The following is a 21,251-nucleotide window of genomic DNA, read 5'->3' as shown; positions in this document are numbered from 1 at the left end:
AAGAGTGGGAGTGGCTATTGCTCCATATAGGTGGAAGAGCATGGTGACTTGACCCATATAGAACAGCGAAGGTAGTAAGAATTGTGTGGCTCAGTGTACTTTTTTTTTTTTTTTTTTAAGAGGTTTTTGCTATAGGGCGCCTGCACTTGCCAGACAGAGAGAGACAGAAAGCAAGACATCACCCCCCCGGAGGATGGCCACGCCGCAATCCCCTCTCCTCCGTTCTCTCGGGATCTTGGGCACGCACGCACACGTGCCTGGCGTGAATTTTAAGCCACTGGGTCCAGGACGTGAACCGTGGTTGACTACGTGGGAGTCCAGCGACATAGCCATTACGCTAACTGCTGGTCTCGTTCAGTGTACTTTTGAAGATAGAACCTGTGAGACTTGCTGATAGGTTGGGCACAGGAGGAAATAAGAGTCAAGGATGACCAAGCCTTTAGGCCTGAAAGCCTGTGTTGATTGTAACACCATAGCCCAGATGAAGAAGGTGGGGTTGGCAGACCTGGCATGGGGAGGGAATCAGTTGTTAGACTTGAGAAATTTCTTGAATGGGCAAGGGAAGATGTCAAGAAGGTAATTGGATTTTGGAGTCTAGGTGGAAAGTCCATGTCAGGCACAAATGTGGTTATCATACAAATGATATTTAAAGACCTGAGACTAGAGATGGGAGTGCAAGAAAGGCCTCAGGACTAGAGGTGAAGAGGAATAATCAAATCTGAACTTTGAGGTCAAGCTTTGAAGCCTCCAGTAGTCTCATTTGGCTGATATAATGTTAATTCCGGACAAGCCAGTGATTTGGTGGTTAAGGCAGCTAGGTTTTACATGGCTAGCTGTTCTGTTGGAGCATGTATTTGTGTGTGTGTGTCTCCCAAATCCTAAGAGGGATACGGGGGGAAAAGCAATTGTGACATAGACATCCTCTCTGGGGGTGTTTTCTTACCCCATGTCTTTTGCAGGAGTGCATGTACCTTAAAGCAAAGTTTTTAAAAATGTTAAACCCTTATAGTACTCTGGAAGGCTACTTAGTATCTGGATAGGTGCCTCTCTTATCTCACCAGTCATCCATGTGGTCTCCTCATTCCTCCCAAATAGCAGGATGTGGGGCGTGGTCATGTTGCAATCCCTTCTTCCCTGTCTTCATCCTATTGGGATTTTGTGTATGCATGCACCACACCCAACATATTTTTCTTTAATTTTTTTTTTTAAAAGAATTATTTATCTAAGAATCAGCAGATGGTGTAGTGGTTACATTGCTGGATTCCCACATAGTGAACAGTGGTTTGACCTGGCAGCTTGAAATTCACGTTGGGTGTGCATGTGTGCCCAGAATCCCAGGAAAATAGAAGAGAGGGGATTGTGGCATGTCCCCCCCGTGGGAGGGTGATTTCTTTGCTTTCTGTCTCTTTGTCTCTCTCTGTCTATTAGGTGAGTGTAGTGCCCTATGGCAAAAATATCTCTCAAAAAATTTTAAAAAATAAATATTTATTTAATTTTATTATTGTTTTAATTTGAACATAAGGGATGCAGGGGAGGGGGAGTGAGGAAAGCAAGCCACCAGGTCCAGGACTCGAACTGTGATCAGCCATGTCAGAGTCCAGTGCCTTTAACCACCCTGCTAACTTTTATTTTTTTTTCTTTTTTTAAGATTTTTTTTTTTTTTTTTTTTTTTTTTTGGACCAGCAATTAGTGTAATGGCTATGTTGCTGAACTCCCATGTAGCCGACCACAATTCGAGTACCGGACCCGGTGGCGGGCATGTGTGCTTGCATGCCCAAGATCCCGAGAGGAGAATGGAGAAGGGATTGCAGCGTGGCCATCCCTCCTGAGGGGTGATTTCTCGCTTTCTGTCTCTCTGTCTGACGAGTGCATGCGCCCTATAGCAAAAACCTCTCAAAAAGAAAACCCCAAAAAACCAACCCCCTACACCTATGGAGATGTAGCTGGCTTTACTTGTCAGGTGCCTCTAGATCCTGCACACGAGGCAAACAGCATTTTGGGGCAAAGAGAACTGAGCTCCTTGAGTAAGGTTTAGCCCAACTGTAGGGAGTATCTTTAATAGCAGACTAAATCCTAGTCCCACAGCCTGGTGGGTAAGGGAGCTAAGTCCAATATGGTTGGCCCCATGCAGTTCATGGCTGCTGCCTGGGAGCTTGGAAAATATGTTGGCGGGGCCAGCAGGTGACATGGACTGGTGGCTTGCTTTCTTAGTCTGTCCCTCTCTGGTCAAATTAAAATAAAGAAATAAAGTTCAATGAAAAAAAATTTGGGGGGGGGGGAGGTTTTTGCTATAGGGCACGTGCACTTGCCAGAAAGACAGAGATAGAAAGCGAGAAATCACCCCCCAGGGGGGATGGCCACGCCACAGTCCCTTCTCCTCCATTCTCCTCTCGGGATCTTGGGCACGCACGCACGCGTGCCTGGCATGAGTTTTAAACCACCTGACCTGGGACTTGAACCGCGGTCAACTATGTGGGAGTCTTAACGACATAGCTATTATGCTAACTGCTGGTCCCATGGGGTTGATTGCTGATAGGTTAGGGTAAGATGTGATCCCTTTACAAGGGGTTAGCTTGAGATGCAAAATAGGCTTTGTTGTCCTAACATAGGGTAGATTGTGAATATAATTTTCCTGAGGTGTAGCATAATGTGTCATGTTGGGTTAACTTTCAGTTAAATACCTAATTTGATTTCAGGCTTTCTAACCATTTTTAAAATATGGAAATTTACTTATAGAAATCGAATTTAAGGGGCTGGCTTTTAGCCTAGTGATTAAGGGAGCCTGGATCCTTCATGACTAACCACAGTTCAAATCCCAGCTCTGGTGGCTTGAAAGACAGAGACAGAAATCAAGAAATCACTCCATGGGCATTTGGTTATGCTGCAATCCCTTCTCCATTCTCCTCTTGGAATTTTAGGCATGTATGCATGCATATGGCCTAGCATGTTTTAAGCTGCCAGATCCGGGACTCAAACCGCGGTTGACCACGTGGGAGTCTAGTACCTTAGCCACTACACTACCTGGTGGTCCCAAGACCTTGTCTTAAAAGGAAAATAAAAATGGAGAGGAAAAATTTTAAAAAGTTATTCACACAGCTAATCTCTTGCAGACTTACCAACAATTCCAGCTGCCAGAAGTTTAGGGTTTTTTTTGTTTTTTTGTTTTTGTTTTTTTTTTGAGAGGTTTTTGCTATAGGGGGCATGCACTTGCCGGACAGACAGAGACAGACAGAGAGATAGAAAGCGAGAAATCACCCCCCAGAGGGGATGGCCATGCTGCAATCCCTTCTCCTCCATTCTCCTCTCGGGATCTTGGGCACGCGTGCACACGCGCCCGGTGTGAGTTTTAAGCCACCGGGTCCGAGACTTGAACCGCGGTCAAATACGTGGGAGTCCAGCGACATAGCCATTATGCTAACTGCTGGTTCCAGCTGCCAGAAGTTTTGACATTAAGCCTTAAGTTTTCAAGTTGCCTAATTCTGACTAAAAATTTCTGTGAGCTCAAGTTAGAATTCAGCTCCAGGTTAGATTGAACTCAACTGTAGGGCATATCTTTTTTTTTTTTTTTTTTTTTTTTTTAGGGCATATCTTTAACAATAAAATAAGTCATAGCCTGGCGGTAAGGGAGGTGGATCCTACATGGCCGATCAGTGGTTCGAATGTTGACCTTGGTGGCTGGATATGTGTGCTTGATTACAACAGTGTGATCACACCTCACATGGGAGTGTGTGCTCTTTCTGGCAAGTACATGTGTCCTCTGGTTTATTTAAAAAAAAAAAAAAAAATGGCCAGCTGGGGTTGTGGTGGTTAAGGCAGCTTGATCTCACATAGCTAACTGCAGTTTGAGTTCTGGACTCAGTAGTTTGAAAGACATGCTGGGTGCATCTGTGTGCATGTCCAAAATCCCAAGAGAATGAAGGAGATGGGATTGCAGTGTGGCCATCCGCCTTGGGGGATGCTTTCTTACTTTTCCTATCTTTGTTTCTGTCTCAATGAGAACATGTGCCCTATAGAAAATTTATAAATAAATAAATAAAAACAGTAAATGAAGTCCTAATGTTGTAAGGACTCCGACAAGTAGATACCTCCACACACATATATTTATTCCTTTTTTTTTTTTTCCTGAACGAGGTTTTATAAATAAAAACAGTAAATGAAGTCCTAATGTTGTAAGGACTCCGACAAGTAGATACCTCCACACACATATATTTATTCCTTTTTTTTTTTTTCCTGAAAGAGGTTTTTGCTATAGGGCACGTGCGCTCACCTGAGAGAGAGAGAGAGTAAGAGAGAGTAAGAAAGAGTGAAAGAGAGAGTCAGAAAGCAAGAGATCACCTCCCAGGGGGGGAGACCATGCTGCAGTCTCTTCTCCATTCTCCTCTTGGGATTTTGGGCATGCACTCACACGTGCCTAGCATGAGTTTTAAGCCGCTGGGCTGGGACTCGACCTGTAGTCAACTATGTGGGAGTACAGTGATATAACCATTAGACCATCTGTTGGTCCCAACACACACATACATTTTAATTTTGGAAGATGTAATAGAAATTTTCAAGACATTCATGGCAAATGCATATTATGGAAAAACTGCATGGATTGAAGTTTTATTTGCTCCAAAATGAATTGTGCTTTAATTCTGTGTTCCATGAACTTTTTGAAGTCCCCTGTATATTTTGAATTTTTGATTACATGTATCTAAAAGGTAAATAGCAACATATTAGGTTCCTCATGTGTGCTGGTCATTGTGCTTAGCACCAAGAGTTTGTTATATGAAATCTTGTTTCGTTTGCTGTAGGGCACATGCACTCACTGAAGAGAGAGAGGGAGAGTTAGAAAATGAGAAGGGGCGGGACAACGACCGCACTACAGTCCCATTTCCTCCACTTTCCTCTTGGGATTTTGGGCACCCATGTATGGGCGTCTGGCATGTTTTTTCAAGCTACAGGGTCTGGGCCTCCAACCACACAATTGGCCTTGTGGGATCCAGCCACTTTAACCACCACTCCACCTGGCTGGCTCTATGAAATCTTTTTCACAAGTCTTGGGAAAATAGCTTCTTATTTTGCATATTAAAGAATGTGAACTCTTCTTGACTCTGACTGACTGCCTGCCTTCTCTCAGTGAACTGTATCTTCGCGAATTAGCCAATGCCTACCCTGGGTGGATAGGCAGAAGTTGATTAATGAATGAAGCCTAGAAAGGCTTTAAGAGTATTACCCAAATTCAGTAAACTAGTGCATGCAGAGCAGATTCTCTCAAATCTGGGTCAGCTCCAAAGCCTGTTCCTTTGACATTCTGCCAGACAGTCTCTGAATATTTCCTGAGATGCAGTTTGAAATGAAACTGAAAGTACGCATTTCAGTTCAAATGTACATTTTCATTTCATTGCAGCTTTACAACTCCTGAAGGCCCTAAGCCTCGTTCTAGATGTTCAGACTGGGCAAGTGCAGTTGAAGAAGATGAAATGAGGACCAGAGTTAACAAAGAAATAGCAAGGTATATGTTTTGGACAACTTTGAAGTATTATTCTGTGGTGTTTTCAGTTACATATTAAATTAGAGTGGTGGTTCTCAAATGTCCAGTCTGCAGCCCGGTAGCATCATTGTCTTCATTTCAGAAAGGCCTGAATGTGCCAGAAGTGTCTGTTATCTGGCTGTCTAAAAGGCTGGCGGAAGGATCATGGGGTGGTGAGAACCCATTGAGGGTACCTGTCTGTTTTGAAAAAAATAAAAATGAAAACAGACTGGGAGTTGATAGGTATGGGTAAAATGTTTTGAGTGGGTTTTTCAGTTTTTGCTGTAGAGGATGTGTGTTACCTGAGGGAAGCGTCTGAAAACTTGTTTGCATACAGAGCACAGTATTGGATAACTTTAGGTTGCTCTGTTGATCTCTCCCTTTCTGATGGAATCACCTGGGTAATTTGGCCTCCAAAAGGGCAAGCTGAGAATTTGGAGATGTCTTTTAGTCATACCAAAAACCAGCCTTTCTCATCTAGGGTACCGGGAACAATGAAGCCTCTCAGAAATGATTTGTGGGACTAGTTTCTCAGTCGTCACAGGGATGGCACATAACCAGTGCTGTTGTAGATACATAGATCAATTATTTTGTTACCTGCTGGTGGCCAGGTGGGATGCATTGGACACCACAGCAAATGAGGATTTTAGCTTTTGGAAGGAAACACAATGGTGCAAGACATTTTTGTTATTGTTTTTTAAGAATTATTTTTAGTGAAATTTTTAAAATTTATATATTTATTTTAATTTGACCAGAGAGGGACAGAGAGAGAGAGAGAGAGAGAAAGCCACAGGCCGCCAGGTCCAGGACATGAACAGTGGTCAGCCATGTGGGAGTCCAATGTCCTTAACCACCGTGCCACCTGCCAGCCTCAATGTTTTTTTTTTCTTTTGTTTACATGACATCTTTTAGATAGGTGCATGAATTACTGCTTGAGGAATTTCTTAGGCTCTTAGGCTCAAATGAAAGCTTCTTTTGATGTCATAGCATTTTTGCAAAGCCAGGTTTTTGGTTTTTTTTTTTAGATAGTGTGATAGAAAGCATAGACCTGAATTTCTTAGGGAATGAGGTTAAAGGGGTAGCATTTAGTTTCTGAGATTGGAGAACTGTGCAGTGCCAAACAAACAGATACACATGTCCTGTTAGGAAGTAATAGTGATCATTTAAAAATAAAAACTTTTTTCTCAGAGAGATTTTTGCTATAGTGTGCATACACTTGCTGGACAGAGAGCGAGAAATCACCCTCGGGGGGATAGCCACAGCATAATCCCTTCTCCTCTCAGGATCTTGGGCACACACACACCGGTGTGAGTTTAAAGGTTCTGGGTCTGCCGGCACTTGAATCATGGTTGGCTATGTGGGGGTCCAGTGACGTAACCATTACGCCATCTGCTGGTTCCAGAAATAAAAACTTAGGGGCTAGCAGGTGGCTTGGGGGTTAAGGACTCTGGAGTCCCACATGGCCAACTGTGATTCAAGTCCTCGACCTGGCAGTTTGCTTTCTTACTTTCTCTCTCTCAAACTAAGTAAATAAAGTTAAAAGAATTCTTTTAAAGATAAATAAATACTTTCCAGGACAGTAGGTGGCATGATACTTAAGGCACTAGATTCCCACATGGTTGAAAGGGGTTTGAAGCTGAGACTGGTGGTTTAAGCATCACACTGTGCACGTGTGTGTCCAAAATCCCAAGAAGAGAATGGGAGAGAAGGAATTGTAGTGTGGCCAATCCTCCTGGGGAGTGAGTTCACCCTTCTCTGGCTCTTCGGTGAGTACATGTGCCCTATGGCAAAAACCTAAAACATACAAACTTTTAATTTCCACTTAATACTTTTTTTTTTTTCCCCACCTTCAGAAGGCCATTGAGTTTTGGGAATGTAAGTTTTGATGTTTTTATCTCAGTCCTTAAACTGAAACTGTGAAGTAAGGGTTTCTTTTTGCCTATGGGATCTCTGTATTCCATAGGATGATGGGTCTGGGAGTTTCAAGGTAGAGTTTTCTCAATTGATCAGCTTTCAGCATAGGCTTTTATATGATCTGGACAAGTAACCTTTGTTTTATAAAATCATAATTAATTAAAGGAGGTTGATAATTAAGGAAGTAACATGTTCTTACCCAGACAGTGCTGCTCTGGAAGACTATTTCTGGTGGCTTTTAGCTCTAAAAGCATTAAGTGTGTTGGCTCAGCCTGGAGATACAGTCAGTGGCAAACTGAACTGCAGTGCTGGAAGCCATAAGGTTGACCATGGTTAGTCCCTAGGTTGGCCTGAAAATATGCCTGTGCAAGCCAAAGATCCTGAAGAGCTAGAGGGCTGGGGAAAAGGAATCTTGGTGTGATAAGACCCTGTTGAGGGTACTTCTCTCTCATTTTCTCTCTCTTACATGCATGTACTATCATGAGTAAAATAAATTTAAAAGGAAAAAATACAAGTATTAAATGTCAAGTTTATTTATTTATTTATTTTATTCATTCATTTATTTTTAGTTTGACCAGAGAGAGACACAGAGTGAGAGAGAGGGAAAGTGAGAAAGCAAGCTACCAAGTCCGGGACTTGAACCATCATTGGCCATATGGGAGTGTACAGCACCTTAACCACCACACCATCTGCTGGTCCCAAATTTCAAGTTTTTATACTCTTTTAAAAACAGCAATATTTATTTTGCTCTCAGGTATAAAAGAAAACTTCTCATAAATGACTTTGGAAGAGAGAGAAAATCATCATCGGGAAGGTAAATGCTGTGTAAAGTTTCTTTTCTATTTTGATAGACCTGCGACTTCTTAATAAAAATTGGAACTGAGAAATGCTGATTGTCCCAATAACATTTATTGATTAGTCTTTACTAATTTGAATTATCATCTGTTGTGTACTAAATTCCCATATATATAAAGATTCTGGACCATTGTTCTAAGATTAATGTAATTTGGAATCTGGAGGATGAGCATTTCATGATTACATTTCAATATTTTCTTGGCTCAGCTTATCAGTGCTTTTAATTGCAACACTTGTTCCATTTATCTTTCTCATTTTTTTTAGTTCTGATTCAAAGGAGTCTGTATCTGCAGTGCCAGCTGACTTAGAGACAGATGAAAGTGTCTTGATGAGAAGACAGAAGCAGATCAACTATGGAAAGAACACTATCGCCTATGACCGCTATATTAAAGAAGTCCCAAGGTGGTGTCTCATTGGCATGTCTTCTGAACAAGACACACATGCATTGCTGTTCTAATAAGTTGCCAAGATTAGATAGTAAATCTGATCCTGGGAATGACTGACACGTGTTAAGAACTAAGAACGATTTATTAGTGACTCTTAGGAGCTTAATGATTTAAATAAACAGTGGGTTGGCAACAGAAAAACCAAGGGCATGGAAATGTGAAAATCATTTTCATAATTTCACATTTTAGATAACGTTTCATTTCTCAGGACTCAGCAATCATACATGGACATATACATACGTAATACACACGTAAATTTTTTCCTCATGATAGAAAAAAATAAAGTTAAATAACTTCATTTTATTTATTTATTTATTTATTTTTGGAGAGGTTTTAGCTTTAGGGTGCATGCACTTGCCAGAAAGACAAGAGACAGAAACAGAAAGCGAGAAATCACCCCCTAGGGGGAGATGGTCACACCACAATCCCTGCTCTTCCATTCTACACGTGCCTAGCGTGAGTTTAAGCCACCGGGTCTGGGACTCAAACCACAGTTGACTACATGGGAGTCCAGTAACGTAGCTATTATACCATCTGCTGATCCCAAGTTAAATAACTTTATTAAGTTCAGGTTAAATATCTAATTAGAGAAAAACTGATGTCCTTTTTCTTGTGAGCAGCGTGCTCCTGTCTATCTTGCTTCCTTGAACATACAGACATAGGTATACAAAAAATATTTGAATTTTTATGAACTTTTTCGCAGGATTGAGGTTAAAATTTACTTTTCTAGAACATAGATTACAATAGAATAGTAAGATTCAAAAACTGGCTTTTGATACATTTTTTTTGCTTGTTTTATATAATCTTAGTCGATTTATAATTTCTTTTAATTAATGCTAAACTCAAATTTGGGTTAATCTTCAAACTAATGTGTAAATCTGATAGCATGTGTTAAAGTAACCTTGCTCTTTACTGTAGACACCTTCGACAACCTGGCATTCATCCCAAAACCCCCAACAAATTTAAGAAGTATAGTCGACGGTCATGGGACCAGCAAATCAAACTCTGGAAGGTGGCTCTGCATTTTTGGGATCCTCCAGCTGAAGAAGGATGTGATTTACAAGAAATGTATGTCTTACTGCATTCTTTTTTTTTTTAAGAATTTTGGTGGGGGACGGGGGTAGATGGTGTGGTGGTTAAGGGCACTGAACCCCAGAGAGTCCCAGACTCTGGCTTACTTTCTCACTTGCCCTTTCTCTGTCTCACTCTGTGCCTCTCTGGTCAAATTAAAATAAATAAAGTTAAATTAAAAAATCTTTTAACAAAAGAATTTTGGAAATTTAACTGTATTTATTATTGTTATTTATTTATTTATTTTTCAATTTGACCAGAGAAAGAGGAAAAATGAGAAAGTAAGCTGCCAGTTCTGAGACTTGAACTGCAGTCTGCCATGTGGGAGACCAGTGTCTTTAATAACCATGCCACCTGCTGGACCCCTTACTGCATTCTTGTTTTCTGTTTCTTTGGTTGGTACAGTGGCTAAAATAGAATATCACTTGTATGTTGGGTTATTATGATATTGAGTTCCCCTGGGAGTTTTCAGAGTGTAGAGTGGCTAACTGTCAGAGCCTCCTGTCAGCTTTCTCTGCATAGAAAACTAGACAGGGGGACCAGCAGTTGGCATAATGGCTATGTCACTGGACTCCCATGTAGCCAACCATGGTTCAAATCCTGGATATGGTGACTTAAACTCACAGTGGGCGTGTATGTGCACGTGCCCAAGATCCTGAGAGGAGACTGGAGGAGAAGGGATTGCAGCATGACCATCCCCCCCTGGGGGTGATTTCTCGCTTTCTGTCTCTGTCTTTCTGGCAAATGCATGCGCCCTATAGCAAAAACCTCTCAAAAGGGGGGGGTGGGCAAAAAATTAAAAAAAAGAAAACTAGGTAGGATGGGGTTAGAGGGGGAGGAGTTTGCTTCCTGGGACTAAATTTACTTTTTTTTCTTCCTCAGTTTAGCTATAGTGTACGTGTGTTCACGAATAAAAATAAAATAAATCTTTTTTTTTTTTTTTTTGGAGAGGTTTTTGCTATAGGGCGCATGCGCTCGCCAGACAGAGAGAAACATAGAGACAGAAAGTGAGAAATCACCCCCCAGAGGGGCTGGTCACGCTGCAATCCCTTCTCCATTCTCCTCTCGGGATCTTGGGCATGCATGCACACGCGCCTGGCGTGAGTTTTAAGCCACCGGGTCCAGGACGTGAACCGTGGTCAACTACGTGGGAGTCCAGCAACATAGCCATTACGCTAACTGCTGGTTCCCCCCCCCCCCCAAAAAAAAAAATCTTAAAAAAAAGAAAAGAGAGAGACAGTAACCAATCCTAAAGTATTTGAGTCATTTTTGTAGAACTGTGAGAAAGGTCTTATTTTAATTAAAGAGTGCTTTTATAACCCCCCCCTTTTTTTTTTTTAAATAGTTTGCTATAAAGTTTGTGTGTTTGCTGGAGAGATAAAGAGAAAGGGAAAGTGAAAAAGCACTCCGCAGGGAGGACAGCCACACCGTAATCCCTTATCCTCCATTCTCCTCTCAGGGTTTTGGTTTACACATACCTGCTCTTGGCATGTTTTTTTAAAGCCTCCAGGACTGGAACTCAAACTGCGTAGTCAGCCATGTGGGGTCCAGCCACCTTAACCTCTACACCACCTACTGGCCCATTGACTTTTAAATGTGTACGTAATTGAAAATATTCCGGGCCTGAACTTTTACTCTCTGACCCAAATAGAGAGTGGACTTATGCTTGCCCCCCTCTGTGGTATTTCTTCTCTGCTCCCCTCTGGTACTGAGCCCCTCTTTACCACAGAGAAAAGTTTATTCACCAAAAATTATACTTAAAAATTAAAAAAATTGGCAGGTGGCGTGGTAGTTAAGGCATTGGACTGCCACAGGTCTACTGAGGCTCAAGTCCCAGATCTGGCAGCTTGCTCTCCCATTCTCCCCTTTTCTCTCTTTCTCTAGTCAAACCAGAGAATAACAATAAATAAATAAAATTAAAGAAAATGGCATTGTCTTTAAAAAAGAAAAAATACAAAATTGGGACCAGCAGATGGTGAAATTATGTCACTGGACTTCTACGTAGTCGACCAGATTCAAGTCCTGGACCAGTGGCTTATACAGGCATGTGTGTGTGTGCGTGCACGCACACGCGCACACATGCCCAAAATCCTGAGAGAAGAATGGAGGGGAAGGGATTACAGCATGGCCATCCCCACTGGGGGGTGGTTTCTTACTGTCTCTCTCTTTTTCTCTGTCTCTCTGGCGAGTGCATGTGCCCTATAGCAAAAATTTCTCTAAAAAAAATTTTTTTTTATTTTATTATTATTGGGGACCAGCAGATGGTGTAGTGGTTGGGATGCTGGACATTCCCACATGACCAACCATGGTTCGAGTCCCGGACCTGGTGGCTTGCTTTGTTTCTTTCTTCTTTCTCTCTTTTTGTGTGTCTCTCTGGTCAAACTAAAATAAAAATGAATAAATAAATAATTCTTTTAAAAAATGTATTATTATTTTTAAATATGCCGTAGGGCAATTGCACTCACTAGAGAAAGAGAAAGTGAGAAAGCAAGCTGCCAAGTCTGGAACTCAAACCACGATCAGCCTCATTGGAGTTCAGTGCCTCAACCGCTACTCTACCTGCTGGCCTTCATCAAAAGATATTTTGAGTTTCTTCTTTGTGCTGGGAAATATATTAAAAATGGATATGTTTAAAAAGATTTCAGGGGGGGGCCAGCAGGTGGAGTGGAGATTAAGGCAGCTGGATTCCTCACGATTGACTGTTCGATTTGAGTCCCTGGCCTGGTGGCTTGAAAATCATGCTGGGGGTGTGTATATGGGTGCCCAAAATCCTAAGAGGAGGACAGAGAAGGGATTGCAGCCTGGCCATTCCCCTCTGAGGGGTGGTTTCTCACTTTTCTCTTTCTCTCTGGCAAGCACAGGTGCGCTATAGCAAAAACTTAAGGAGAAAAAAAAGTTGGGACCAGCAGTTGGCGTAATGGCTATGTTGCTGGACTCCCATGTAGTCGACCGTGGTTTGAGTCCTGGACCTGGTAGCTTCAACTCATACTGTGCTTATGTGCGTGTATGTGTGCGCCCAGAATCCTGAGAAGAGAATGGAGGAGAAAGGGATTGCAGTATGGCCATCCCCCCCTGGGGGGTGATTTCTTACTTTCTGTCTCCTTGTCTGTCTCTGTCTTTCTGGCGAGCACACGTGCCCTATAGCAAAAACCCAAGAGAATGGAAGAGAAGGGATTGTGGCATGGCCATCCCCACTGGGGTGTGATTTCTGCCTTTCTGTCTCTCTGCCTCTCTGATGAGTGCATGTGCCCTGTAATGAAAGTCTCTTAAAAAAGAAAGTTGAGGCCAGCAGGTGGTATGGTGGTTAAGGGCACTGGACTCGCATATGACTGACTGCAGTTGGAGTCCCAGACCTGGTGGCTTGCTTTTTTGCTCCCCTCTTCCCCCCATCCCTCTCTGGTCACATTAAAATGAGTAAGTAAATACATTTAAATACAATATATTTTTTAAAAAAAAGTTGATGAAAACGTATAGTATAGTTTCTTTCAGTGTTCATTCCCCCTCTTCTGAAAATTGGTCTTGTTATTACTGCTTTTTGATGAGGATTCTTGTGGGTGTGTAAATAATCTCAGCTGTCAGGAATGGGTTGATTTGTGGTGTGCTGTGAGCTAGGTAGATCTTTTCATTTGTGTAATTGTCAACTTTCTATGGATTGATGAGGCAAGGTTTGAGTATGACAAATTGGAAGTCACTGAAAACTGGCCTTTCAGGAGTCTTCATTAAGGGCACTGTCAGTTTCTTGTGGCAGCACCTTGTGGGGTTTGTTTTTAGTGGACAGATTTGAGCACTGTGTCTCCTGCTTTGTTAAGCTTGTGACTGACAATGCTTGTTGGATTTCATTTCACAGACACCCTGTAGACCTCGGGGAAATGGAAACCGAGTCTGCAGAAAGCAGCTCCGAGTCCCAGACAAGCTCACAGGATAACTTTGTAAGTATTTCCTTTGAATTTTTCAGGTTTCTTGTTTCAGGAGAATTGTTGACAATATTGTCTGCTTTAGAAACTGAAATTTGAGTTGAAGTTTAAATCTTGTACTTTTTTAAAATAACAATTATTTTATATATTTTTTAATTTGACCAAGAGGGACAGAGAGATAGAAAGCCACCAGGTCCAGGACTTGAACTGCAGTCAGCCATGTGGGAGTCTAGCTCCCTTAATCACTATACCACCTGCTGGCCCCTGAATCTGATACTACTTACCATATTTCCACCATTGAAATATCAGACTTGGTCTTTTCTTTTTCTTTTTGTTTTTTTAAGAGAGATTTTGGCTACAAGGGTGTGTGTGCTCCCTGGAGAGAGAGAGAGAGCAACGGAGAGAGAGAGAAAGTGAGAAATTACTCCCTGGGGGGAATAGTCACAGCACAATCCTTTCTCCATTCTTTTGGGAATTTTGGGCATGTATGCACTTGGACCTGGCATGAGTTTCAAGACACTGGGTCTAGGATTTAAACTGCAGTTGGCCATGTGGAAGTTCAGCACCTTAACTACTACACCATCTGCTGCCCTCCACAATTGATCTTAAGATTGAGTTCTGGAGCCAGCAGATGGTGTTGTGGTTAAGGTGCTGGACTTCCACATGGCTGACTGTGGTCTGAGTTCCCAATCTGGTGGCTTGCTTTTTCTCACTTTCCCTTCCTCCCTCTCTGTCTCTCCAGTCAAATCAAAAAGTAATGATGTCGGGACCAGCAGTTGGCATAATGGCTATATCACTGGGCTCCCATGTAGTCGACTATAGTTTGAGTCCTGGACTCGGAGGCTTAAACTCATCCCGGGCACGTGTGTGAATGCCCAAGATCCCAAGAGGAGAAAGGAGGAGAAGGGATTGTGGCATGGCCATTGCCCCGTGGGCTAATTTCTTGCTTTCTGTCTGTCTCTTTCTGGTGAGAGCATGCACCCTATAGCAAAAACCTTTCCATAATAATAATAATGATGATAATAAAGTCAAATAAATAACTCCTTAAAAAAATTGTGTTCTGGGGACTAGCAGTTAGTGTAATGACTACGCTGGACTCCTACGTAGTCAACCGCAGTTTGAGTCCCAGACCCGGTGGCTTAAACTCATTCTGGGCATGTGTGGATGCGTGCCCAAGATCACGAGAGGAGAATGGAGGAGAAGGGATTGCGACATGGCCATTGCCCCTGGGGGGTGATTTCTTGCTTCCTGTCTCTGGCGAGCGCTCGCGCCCTATAACAAAAACCTCTCCAAAAAAAAAAGAAAAAAATTTTCCTCTGTCTCTGTGTGTGTGTGTCTCTCTCTCTGGTCTAATTAAAGTAAAAGAATGAATAAATAAAAATTAAATAAATAATTATATTTTTTAGAAAAAGAAAAAAATTTTAAAAAATTATGTTCTTAGGTTTTTGTCTAAATATAGGTTTCTTGGTTCTTTCTACCTAATCAGTTCCATCATTTCCATTTGAAAGTAAATGGTCTAGGCCAGCAGGTGGCTTGGTGGTTGAGGGAGGTAGACTCCCACATGGCCACTTGTGGTTCAAGTCCTGGACCTGGTGGCTTGCTTTCTTGCTTTCTCTCTCTCTCTTGCTCTGTCCCTCTCTGGTCAAATAAAAATAAAAATAAATGAATAAATAAATAAAATAAAACTTTTTTTTTTCTTAAAGAATTGTTTATTCAATTTTATTTGTTGATTCTTTTAATTTGACCAGAGAGAGAGAGAGAGAGAGCGAGCATAGGAAAAGTGGGAAAGCAAGCCGCCAGATGCGGGACTCAAACCACAGTCAGCCATGTGGGAGTGTCCAGCACCTTAACCACCACGCCACTTGCTGGTCCCCAATAAAATCTTTAAAAAAGAACAAAGAAAGCAAATGGCCTTGGGACTAGCAGATATCTTAATGGTTACATAGAATGTGGTTTGAGTCCTAGACTTGGTGGCTTGAAATTCACAGCAGGCACGTGTGTGTGTGTGTGTGTGTGTGTGTGTGTGTGTGTGTCCAGAATCTTGGTAGGTGATTTTGTGGTTTTGTTTTGGTTTTTTTTTTGGGAGAGATTTTTGCTATAGGGCGCGTGCACTCGCCAGACAGACAGAGACATAGAGACAGAAAGCAAGAAATCACCCCCCGGGGGGATGGTCATGCCGCAATCCCTTCTCCTCTATTCTTCTCTCGGGATCTTGGGCACGCACGCACACGTGCCCAGCATGAGTTTTAAGCCACTGGGTCCGGGACGCGAACAGCGGTCGACTACGTGGGAGTCCAGCGACATAGCCATTACGCTAACTGCTGGTTCCTGGTAGGTGATTTCTTGCGTTCTGTCTTTCTGTGTGTCTCCAGTGAGCACCCTACAGCAAAAATCTCTCTCAAAAAAAAAAAAAATCTAATGGCCCTTTTCATCTTTTATTTTTTTTAAGATACAGTTCTTATTTTTTAAATTTATTTATTCATTCATTTATTTTAATTTGACTAGAAAACGAGAGAGAGATACAGAGAGAGACAGGAAAGTGAGAAAGCAAGCCACCAGGTCTGGGATTTGAACCATGGTCAGCCATGTGGGAGTGTCCAGCACCTTAACCACCCTGCTACCTGCTGGTCCCCTCCATCTTTTTAAGAGACAGATTTTTGCAATAGGGTGTGTGCACTTGCTGGAGAGACAAACGGAAAGCGAGAAATCACCCCCTGGTGGGGGGTGACCACACGACAGTCCCTTCTCATTCTCGGGTTCTGAGCGTGCATGCACACTTGCACGGCATAAATTTTAAGCTGCCAGGTCTGGGACTTGAACTGTGGTCAACCATGTGGGAGTCCAGTGACGTAACTATGATGTCATCTGCTGGTCCCTGCCTTTCCTATCTGAATGCAGTGTCTACAATATGTATGCATTGTCATTAGCACTGAGTTGTAGCAATATACAGTTTGTGCTAGTGAATTGCTAGCATAGTAATCATCAGTTAACTGTTATTAAATAAGGGAAAGCTATTTGGCTAGATTTCCCTGCATTTGCCAATTTTAAGACTATATATTTTTTTTTTTTTGAGAAAAAATTAAAAAACCCTGAAAGATTAAAAGCAGTATATAGGCATCAGCTAGTGGTGGCCAAATCCCACACGGCTGATTGTGTGGCTGACACAGTGGCTTGAAAGACAGGCAGGATGCATGTGTGCGTGCGCCCAAAATCCCAAGAGGAGAATGGAAGACAGGATTGCAGCATGGCTATCCTCACTGGGGGATCCTTTCTTACTTTCCCTCTCTCACTTTGGAGAACATACATACCCTCTAGCAAATTAAAGATAGATGGATGAATGCATGTAGTGTGCAGGGCTGGCATCCATAGCATAAAGGTTAAGTGCAGTAGTTTGGGTGCTGGATCCCACTTGACTGATTATGGTTCAAGTCCTGGCCCTGGTGAATTAAGAAACACACTGGGCTTGTATGTGAGCCCCAAATCCCAGTGGGATGGAGAATTGGAGGAAAGAGGGTTGAGGTGTGACTATGTCTTTCTGGGAGGATATTGTTGCAGGACAACTTCTGTGACGATGTCCAGATTTTTGGTGGTTTGGACAACAAATTGAATGAATCATGCCAATTGCAAAAGGAAAGGGTAGTTTATTAAGTAAAAGCAAAAGTACACACCTAGGTGCTAGCGTGTGTGACAGAGACATACCCAAAAGACCCCAGCAGTTACATTCTGTGAAGGTTATGTAATACTGGATTGTCGGAAAAGTCTTGATGCATTTTTGCATAGAAAAGCACATCATGACTTTTCTGATGACCCAGTAATTTAATGTAGGCAGTGTCGGTTGAACTTGATTTTTTTTTTTTTTTAAATATATCTACTGATTGCTTTCATTTCATTGGCTCTATCAAATGTGGCTGGGCCCCACTGATTTCCTCTCATTTGCTATATCAAATGTGTTCTAATCAGCTCGACATCCCATACTGGAAATTTCCTGCCTACATTACTTTGGTCTGGGAATCCTGCTAGCATGGGAAAATGGAGGAAAAGGCATTGTGGGCATTGTGGCATCCCATGAGGGGTACTTTTTTTCTCTCACAACTGTACACATCTTCTGGCAGTTAATTCTTTTTCTTTTCTTTTTTTTTTTTTTTTAAGAATTATTTTATTTAACTTTCTTTCCTTCCTTCCTTTCTTCTTTATTTGACCAGAGAGGAACAGAGTGTGGGGATGAGAACGCAAGCCACCAGATTCAGGACTTGAACCGTGATTGGCCATGTGGAAGTCCAGTGCCCTTAGCTACCATGCCACCTACCGGCCCTTTAATTGGTATATGAGCTTCGGGGCTAGCCCATGCCTGGTGGTTAAGTGAGTGAACCATGTAGTTTGAGTCGGAGACGTGGCTTGACAAATACACAGCACATGTGAATGTGTGCCCAGAATTCCAAAAGGAGAAAGAAATGGAGAAAAGTTTGCAGCATGACCATTTCCAAGGGAGTGCTTTCTCCCTCTCCTGTCTCTGTGTATCTCTGGTGAGCACATGCTCTCTTGCAAATTAATATTTTTAAAAAAATAAGGTTTCAAATTAGTTTTAATTCCCTAATTTGTAAAATCTAACATTTCATTGTATGATCTTTCAATTAAATCTTTTAAATTAAAGAAGCACAACATGTTCATTAAAACAACCTAGAAATAACTTAAACACCGTCCTTTTCTGTCTTGAGATGGCCATTATTATTAGTCATAGTTTTGTCTAGCCTTTTAGGATTCTTTTTGTGCTGGTAAAACATGTGCACATATGAAATTTGTAATTTACAGTGTCTTGTAAATAGTACGTGTGGTCCCTCTTTGTAGTGTCAGTATTAGAATCCATCCCAGTTGGAAGTGGAAGATACATCTTGTTCATTATCTCAGGTGATTCCCTTAAGTGGAGGGATAGGGAGTACCTGTGTTTTCAGGGGTGCTTTTTATCCATGATTTTTTTTCCCCTGTAGGGTGTGTGCGCTCACCAGAGACCGATGGAGGAGGAGAAAGTGCCCTCCCCCCATGGGGCATGGCCACTCCTCAGTCCCTTCTCCATTTCTCCATCCTGTTGGGATTTTAGGCATGGATGTACAAACTCTCAGTGTGTTTTTCAAGCTGCCTGAGCTGGGATTTGAACTGGTTAGCCATGCAGAATCCAGCTCTCTTACTCACTTAGACTGACCTTCCATGAATTTTAATTAGCTAATTACTTTGGATTCTCAGTTGTGTATTTCTACATTCATGTGACCTTCACTGGTAATAATTGACCTGTCAGGACCAGCAGGTAAACAGGGTGGTTGAAGCACTAGACTCCCATGTGACTGACCGCAGTTTGAGTCCCAGACCCGGCGGCTTGCTTTCTTACTTTCCTCCTCTCTCTGTCTCTCTAGTGAGCATGTGTGCCCTGTAGCAAAATTTTAAAAATATTAATAATGATAAATTAAATAATTCTATTTTTTGGGGGGGGAGGTTTGCTATAGGGTGCATGCGCTTGCCAGACGGACAGAGAGACAGAAAGCGAGAAATCACCCCCCAGGGGGGATGGCCATGCCACAATCCCCTCTCCTCCATTCTCTCGGGATCTTGGGCACGCACGCACATGCGCCTGGCGTGAGTTTTAAGCCACCGGGTCCAGGATGCAAACCGCGGTCAACTACGTGGGAGTCCAGCGACATAGCCATTATGCTAACTGCTGTTCCAAATAAGTAATTCTTAAAAAATTTTTTTTTGGTCTGCCTTGGTCTTAGGCACAGGAACCTACCCTTGATAACAGACTTGTGCTTAGAGTCACTGACAGCATCCTGTGTGTCTGATGAATATAGACATGACCTATGCTTCTGTTTTCTAGGATGTGTACTCTGGTACCCCCACCAAAGTCAGACATGTGGACTGCCAAGTGGAGGATGAGTTTGATTTGGAAGCTTGTTTAACTGAACCCTTGAAAGACTTCTCGGCCATGAGCTAACTGTGCCACCTGGTGGCCACCAAGGAAAACAGTTGCCTCTGGCTAGGTGAAAGGCTGACCAAGCGCCAAGCATGTGTTGTGCATTTGTACCTGGATGGTTTCTCTGTTAATATCTTATTATTTTATGATAAATTGTTATTCTTGCCTTATTTTCTTAAGAGACAATTTTATGTATAGGAGTGTGTTTTGCATGTTTTAAATTGTAAATGGAGCAAAATCCACAGAATATTGATCTTGAAGCAGCGTTCAACAAACTTAATTGTTTAATCCCTGCCACCCTCCAAGTTAAACTGACAAGTATACTTTAGCTGGTTTTCCACAAGTACTCAGTCATCGAATTTCCACCTGTCAGATGGGATGGTGTTAGATTTAACCACATATTCGTGGGACCAGTCTAAGGTCAGATTTTCTTATAAGTATCTGACAAGATATTCAGTCAGATACTTTATATTAATATAAAGTCTTTAATATTTTTATGGAAACTTAATTTTGGCCTCTTACTAATGTGTGAGATGGGGTTTTTTCCTCATACAGAATACTGGATAGTCAAAAATGTTACATTGAGCTGTTAAATTAATGGTTTTTAGGTGAGTTGCACTGTCTTAATTCGGTACTTGTAAATAGTACTAGATAGGCTCTTTACTTATAATACTCCAAGAGTTAAGGAAGCAGAGATTTGGAAAGAATTTTTTTTTTTAATCAGTTAATTTACCATGTATAATTGCTGTAAATGATAATGTGTACAGATTTTTCAGTTCAGATATTCAATTGTAAACTTCTTGTTAAGACTTATGTTTCTATTGCTTTTGTATGGAATGATATTGCGAAAATAAAAATAAAAGAACCTTCTTTAACTGGTACATGACATTGCCAGATAGGTTCTCTGTCCACTGTGTCTGGAGGGCCAAATCAGCACCTGTCTTCCTCATGTCTAAAGCACACTCCTGTGACACTCTAGTGCAACACACAGTGGTGAGAGAACACCGTGACCAGTGCCCATGAGTGGTTGCTGAGTGCCAGGGACTGCTCTGGGCCCTGTGTGTTCTGCCTGGGCAAGGGGACCTTGTTGATAAGTGAGGAGCTGACATGGGGTCCTGATCATGACCGTCCAGAGTCTGCCACATCCAGTGTGTGCCTGGCAGACCAAACCGAGAAAGCCAGAGAGCTAAACCTGATGCCCATTCATCAGCAACTGGTGACAGTGTCCTTTTCTGTCTAAAAGAAGCCTTGAGCTTTGAAGAGACTGCAAGTGAGGGCTGGTGCAAAGGTAAGGAGGACAGGAATTTGGAGTACCGTGGGTCCTTGTTACGTAGCAAGTTCCGTGACCGCTACCTCCATGATGGTGGAAATAGAGGAGTCTAATGAATTGGATGCTCTAGCTAAGACTATTATTTTTTAAAAATTTGCTGGAGGTGTGTGCACTTGCCAGAGAAAGAGTCCCCCACAGGATATGATCACACTTTAATGCCTTCTCCATCCCATCGGGATTTGGGCGTTAAAGTGGGCACACACACAAATGGCACCTAGCGTGTTTTTCAAGCCACTGGGTCTGAGACTCG

At 42.2% G+C, this 21,251-nt stretch overlaps 1 protein-coding gene across 2 annotated transcripts in view; it reads left to right on the top strand.

Moving 5' to 3' along the window:
- Positions 1–20,541, top strand: part of SLBP (stem-loop histone mRNA binding protein) — a gene marked incomplete at its 5' end in the record, with an annotated part of 25,046 nt that extends 4,505 nt beyond the window's left edge. Inside the window, 6 exon segments of one of the 2 annotated variants that reach the window (XM_014589495.1) lie at positions 5,390–5,494; positions 8,181–8,240; positions 8,546–8,683; positions 9,646–9,795; positions 13,646–13,727; positions 19,576–20,541. In XM_014589495.1, the coding sequence (XP_014444981.1) occupies positions 5,390–5,494; positions 8,181–8,240; positions 8,546–8,683; positions 9,646–9,795; positions 13,646–13,727; positions 19,576–19,692 (652 nt within the window). 2 annotated transcript variants of the gene reach the window in all.
- Positions 20,542–21,251: the final 710 nt, after the last annotated feature.

This window comes from Tupaia chinensis, unplaced genomic scaffold, assembly GCF_000334495.1.
Source record: "Tupaia chinensis unplaced genomic scaffold, TupChi_1.0 Scaffold000360_1, whole genome shotgun sequence".
Lineage (NCBI taxonomy): Eukaryota > Metazoa > Chordata > Mammalia > Scandentia > Tupaiidae > Tupaia > Tupaia belangeri.
This window is presented reverse-complemented; position numbering and strand designations above follow the sequence as displayed.